This window comes from Mastacembelus armatus, chromosome 1 (genome assembly GCF_900324485.2).
Source record: "Mastacembelus armatus chromosome 1, fMasArm1.2, whole genome shotgun sequence".
NCBI classification, from domain to species: Eukaryota; Metazoa; Chordata; class Actinopteri; order Synbranchiformes; family Mastacembelidae; genus Mastacembelus; species Mastacembelus armatus.
The window spans coordinates 25,816,588-25,822,596 of record NC_046633.1 but is presented as its reverse complement, the minus strand read 5'-3'; the positions used below and the strand labels follow the sequence as shown (position 1 = coordinate 25,822,596).

The following is a 6,009-nucleotide window of genomic DNA, read 5'->3' as shown; positions in this document are numbered from 1 at the left end:
CACCATGTCAGAGTGGTCGGGAGGCCGTGTGTCACTGTTAATTACCGTCACTGGTTGATAAAGCCTTTTGGAGAAGACCTAAATCCTGCTAAAGAGCATTAGTTGACAAACAAGGCGCTTGCAAACAAGCATGGCAAAGGTCCTAAAAGAGAAGGTGTGTAGGGGTAAAATGATAGGTGCTGTTGAACAGATGTAAAATAATTACACAAACAAATTGTCCCTAACAATGTGCTGAGATATCTCTTAAGGACAAACGTCTCCTTGACACTTTTAGTTCACAAACATACTGTGGACGTCCACAAACACTCATAAAAATGTAAAGGACTGGACAAGGTCTAAACAGGAACCTATTGTTCTTTTGTTGTTGTTATTGATGCAGCAGGTGCCAAGCAGAGAATAATGACATCTAACTGAGACGACCACAAAGCAGCAATACGTCTGTCAGGCAATGATGGAAATCATGGGTAAGTGCATTCAGTGCCTTCCAAACGCAGAGGATTGTTTAAAGCCAAACATGTTCCAGTAACCTCAGTAAGACTCCCCACCACTGCCATACTCAGAGGCTTACAATTAAGGCATCAGGCATAGCTGCAACAGCCAGACAGGAGGGAGTAGTTATATGTGCAGGTGGTGCTGGGCTCACAGTCTGGTCGTAGTCAAAACTTTGCACATAAGAGTTTACAGGGTCTTAACCTTCTGCCATAGACAATTACTGGAGTTGTGGCTTGTGTTCATTAGCTGCTGTTCCACTAAATAAACAAGGGCAATATGACCTGACACAACACTTTTTGCTTTTACTCTTCACTATTGCAAAATGGCTGGCACACTCCACTTTAGTCCTAATTTCATCTTTCTTCATTTAAGTTTTACCAAATCCCTCTGGCAAAGAAACATTGTGCTTAGGTTTTGCCTACACATAAACCCCAATTCCCAGTTTGAAACCACCCAGGCATCAAGGTTATATTTGCTCAGACAAACCATTCAGCCCTCCAAAAGACAATTTTTACAGTTGTCACACAGTGGATAAGCAGACAGGACACCAATCCAGAGTCTAAAGAAAATTGTTGGATTTTAATAAGGATTTGAGAAAACTCCAGCACATTTTAATCTGAGTCACCCAACAACAACATGCTGAAGTTAACACAAAGCCAAAGAGGCAAAATCCAGTTTCTGAATCAGACAGATGCTACACGCGCTCTCTCTGCAGATACACAGAGTGTCTTGGAAGCTTTGGAGAGACTACAAGCCAAATTGAAGGGGAGAGGAGAGGCCCCCACACAGGAGAAGCTCTCCCTGCTAAAAACAGTCCTGCAGAGCCCCCTGTTCCATCACATACTCAGCTTACAGCAAGCTCAGTGGAAGCCCCGGGTGAAGGTAAAGCACAAGCAAGAGTGCATGGGCGTTTGGTGTATATTGAATGGTGGGGATGGAGTCGGAATCATTCCCAACATACTGAATGCAGGAACCAAACCGGATGAGTAATCAGCTTACCTAAGCTTACCACTAAAGAGAGAGACAGAAAGAGAGAGAGAGAGAGAGAGAGCGTAACAGTGTGTAACATTGTTATAACTTTGAGCTGATGTGTGTCTCACACATCTTTGAGCTGTGGCTCGGGCTGATATACACTGGCAAACAATATTTACTCACACACACAATCTGCTGATCTACACCTCAAACGTGTGTGTACATGTTGCTGCATGACATTTATGACACTATCAAGATATTTAGCACTATGCCACAATAACTGCATCTTGTGGTGTGCTGTAACAGGCAAACCCTATAATCCCACACGCACAGTCTTTATTACATTAGCAATGTACTGTAGAAGCCTGTAGCCATCTAGCATCTCTGCATGCCAGGATACACAGGGCTGAGTTAGGTCCAAGGGTTCTGGATTTTTATCAGGGCAAAAACTGACCGGTTTTTAGTTCAGGTTCTTGTTTATTATAAAAATGCAGGTTTTTATTTATATCATTATAAGCACATGTTACTGCAGCATAATAGTAGTTTTCTATTCTTCTAGTCTTTTATTCTACAACACTACTTCAGCAGGTGCCAAAGTTGTGAGAAAAAACATACAAATCATAAATAAGCATCTACTGAGGCTACTATTTCAACACTGAAACAGGAAATGCAAAGAAAAGGGAGCAGTTTTGTGCTTATATTTGATTTCAGATATTAGTGTTCCTGCTCTCCTCTCTCTTCTGTCTCTGCTCAATTTTAAACCTCTTTCTCTATTTCTTTTTTGGCTAACACACATTAACCCTCCTTCCCAGCTCTCACTCCCACATCTTTCTTAATTCCCAACGCCTTTATGCTTTCTATTTCCCTCTATCAGGTTCCCACTCTTATCCCATTCTTCTCTGTCTCCATATCTCCTTTCTTCAATTAATGTGCCCTCTTCTCTGTCAGTCCCTTTCCCCATCTCTTTATCTCCCTCATTCATTTTCCTCACAATCTTTCTTTCTCACTTCCATTGCATCTTTCACCCCTTCTCTCATTTATCTCTTCCACTCTCTAACCCACCCAATCTGTCTCTCTTACTTGCAGTCTATGCTTTTATCCTCTTCTTCCCATCTCTGTGTCTCATCTGTTCCTCCCTAACCCTGCCAGGCGAAGGGAGTTTCCAAATCTGTGTCCATGAACTGTGGCCCATGTCCGGGCGTGGCTCTGGGCTTGAAGACACTGAGCCACAGTGACTCCTACACATGGGCCATGGAAAACCGAAGGCCCAGCACTGCCAGATCCTTCAACAGGGATGGCAGCGTCTCCTCTCTGGACTCGCAGGATCTGTCTTTCTCAGACATCTACCCAGACAACTGCATTCAAGCTGAATCACAGGTGTGTAAAATATCCCTCATAAATGAAAGATGAGTTTAATAAAATGAAGCAATTTATATTTAAAGCATGTCCATGAATACAAGCCCATGAATCAATTTGAATGATTGGATTTATTTTTCTTTTAGTTGTAAACTGTCACACATCACTATTTGAAATGTCACATTTTACATTTAAGAATATTATATTACATTATAAAACTCAGGCACAGTTGTATATCACATCATCTGAGGGTTTCAGCTGATTATAAAAGGTTCGATGTCATTTCAGGTTTGCTTTTGTTTTACACATGACATTTATTTTTTTTAGCACTGCACTCCCCCTCGAATCACCCGCACCATGTCGATGGGGAGAAATCTGTCTGCTATTGCTCACGAGGTACCATACTCTTACAATATGAGGTGTCAGTGTGGAGCTAAATGTGTCTCTGTGGATGTGGATAAACAAGGGAGTAAAACACTCAGTACCTGCTAATTATGTTCACTTTTTTAACAGTAAAAAAAGCAAACAGCCTCTGATTCATTCCATGTTGCTCTAACCTCTGACAGAAGCATCACGTGGAGATGATAGAGCTGAACAATGATGGGAAGGGGCTCGGCTTTGGGATCGTAGGAGGGCGGAGCACAGGTGTCATGGTGAAGACCATTCTACCTGGAGGAGCTGCAGGACGGGTAACTCCCCCTACCAATAACTCACACAGCCAAGCCTTAAATTAAGGGGATAGTTTGATATTTTGATAAATATATTTTTTTTTTATGTGCCAAGAGTTAGACAGTAGATCGAGACCTCGTCAGATATGTGTGAAGCTGGTTACAGCAGGTGCTGTTATCTTAGCTTAATGTGCTTGAAGTTTAGTGCATACATAAACTGAAGGGCGAAACAAAAACTTCTGTGTCAAACAGTTTATTTAATGAATGAATAAAACTGAGAGGTTTTTGTTAATGTGCTCTCCAGGATAAGCGCCTGCGTAGTGGAGATCAAATTATGCGCATTGGAGATACAGATTTGGCTGGCATGAACAGTGAGCAGGTGGCACAGGTGAGTTGTTATATATATAAAAGCATTTATAAAAGGGCAAGATGAGTGTTTTTTTCCTGTAATGATAATGTTTTATGTAGTCGGTGTTTAAATAAGAGGCAGCTCTGCCTTAGTAGTTATTCTCCATCCTTGAAGCCTCGTGTCTTGCACAAATGAAAAATACAGAAAACTTCATAATAAATGATCTCACCTTTGTGTCACTTGTCAGTTTTTTCCGAGGGTAGAGTGCACTGATTGTTGCCTGTTCTGGCCACTGGGGGAAATGCTGCCACTTCCCTTGAAAAGCAAGACTAGTGCAGTGTTTTCAAATAGGACTTTTCAGATTTATGAAAATTAAAGACTTTAAGGATGAAGACTGCTTTGGAAAATGTATGTGGTTAATCACTGTACCTCAGTAAAAGAGCAGCACCTTGAGCTTTTCTCTGGGATCAACTGAGACAAGCAGGTCTAATCTACTGTATGCCATGTTATCTTTCCAGGGCAGCTCCTCTTTTTAGCACATTTTTCACTCATTTGTCATCACATCCATCACTTCATCCTTTCACTAATGGCCACCTTGTCCAGGTGCTGCGGAACGCTGGGAGCAAGGTGAAACTGCTCATTGCCCGGGATATAACAGAGGATAACCACCTTTCTTCTCCTGCCCTCAACCAGGACAGCGTGGATGGCAAGGTGCATCTTTGTGTGTGTAAAGAAAAATAGAATAATAAAGGCAAATGCAATATTCTTTAAACCCAAAAGACAAACACAATATTGTTCTTCCATGCTCTTTTCCAGCTCAGTGATGACTACGAATTCAATGTGCAGTTCACTAAAAACAGCCGAGGCCTGGGATTTAACATCTCTAGCTACATAGGTGACCTAAATTCAGGTAATAGCAGCTTCCGAGTTTTGACACTCTAAGAAAATATTAGCTAAACATGCAAGCTAAATTTCAAGCTAAAATGATGGAAACAAAGTGTCTTTCCCTAGTTATCAACAATAACACAAGTTCTTGGTGTAACATTGACACCAGAGAAATATTTAAACAAAGGTCTCGTTGCTTCACGTCGGGCCGGGCTAGGCTGGGTCATGTGCCAGGGCAGCCCCAGTCAACCAACTTAGAGTTAAACCACTCATTTTGGCAGTGATGTTAACAGATTTGATATTGAAACAACCTGGAACCAGATCCAAAATACAACCAGCTATTAGAATCATCCCTAATCAGTTTTCATTTAACTGCTTTTTCTCAGTCTACAGTGCTGGTGTGGTAGTGAAGAGCATAGTGAAGGGCAGCACTGTCGATCAAGATGGACGCATCCACATTGGAGACATCATCTTATCTGTGAGTTGCACTAAAAACACAACAAATTGCTTTTTTTATTGTGCTCTCTGAGGACAAATGCCTTCTTGTCTAAAATATATTCTCTGCTGAATCTTAATGATTTCAACGTCTCAAAATCTGCGCAGGTTGCAACTTGTAGTAGTTCCATACACACCAATTAGGGTCTTTTTTAGCTGATAAAGGGGAATTTTCTGCCTTTATTCCCATCCATCTGTTAGTTATTTTTTGTTTTTACCTGTTCCTGCCATCTCGCTCTATTTTTATTTTTGATTACTATTGATTTCTTTTTACTTTTCCATTAAATTTTCCACCACTTGCCATGACTCCATACCATCCACTCCATCCGTGAACACTTTGCGTCTGTCTCCCTAATACCTGAACCTTGATTCTGGCTGTTTTCCCAACCCTTAAATTTGACAGGTTGATGGGGTGAGTCTGCAAGGCTGTAGCGAGCAGAGGGCTATGGAGGTGCTGAGGAGAACAGGCCCCCTTGTCAGACTGAGGTTGTTGAGGAAGGCCATGATTCATATCCTGCCCCCAGTTCCTCCCCTACAGCCCCTCCAACACTCCCACAGTTTCCACGAGGGAAATCCCTACAGAGTGGGCCTCAACAAGATTCAAGAAACAGGTGATTTGTGTCGGGAGAGGGGAACGTATTGGCTCAGGTGAATCATGAAAGGATCAGTTTTGATGCAACTGAGCAAATGGTGCATAGCATAGGCCTGTGTAAACAATTATACATATAATCTGGTTAAATAATGCAGGCAAATTGTTTTACAAATACATTTTTGTTTTCAATAAATGTATTT

General features: G+C 41.6%; 1 protein-coding gene across 1 annotated transcript in view; it reads left to right on the top strand.

The window, feature by feature from the left end:
* The first annotated feature begins 451 nt into the window (after window positions 1-451).
* Window positions 452-6,009, top strand: part of LOC113128350 (multiple PDZ domain protein-like) — a 42,350-nt gene continuing 36,792 nt past the window's right edge. The window contains exons 1-11 of the mRNA XM_026303616.1: window positions 452-464; window positions 1,208-1,374; window positions 2,050-2,052; window positions 2,614-2,841; window positions 3,148-3,216; window positions 3,387-3,509; window positions 3,793-3,876; window positions 4,441-4,560; window positions 4,654-4,747; window positions 5,109-5,200; window positions 5,621-5,828. Coding sequence (XP_026159401.1) covers window positions 452-464; window positions 1,208-1,374; window positions 2,050-2,052; window positions 2,614-2,841; window positions 3,148-3,216; window positions 3,387-3,509; window positions 3,793-3,876; window positions 4,441-4,560; window positions 4,654-4,747; window positions 5,109-5,200; window positions 5,621-5,828 — 1,201 coding nt within the window. The remainder of the gene's footprint in view (window positions 465-1,207; window positions 1,375-2,049; window positions 2,053-2,613; window positions 2,842-3,147; window positions 3,217-3,386; window positions 3,510-3,792; window positions 3,877-4,440; window positions 4,561-4,653; window positions 4,748-5,108; window positions 5,201-5,620; window positions 5,829-6,009) is intronic.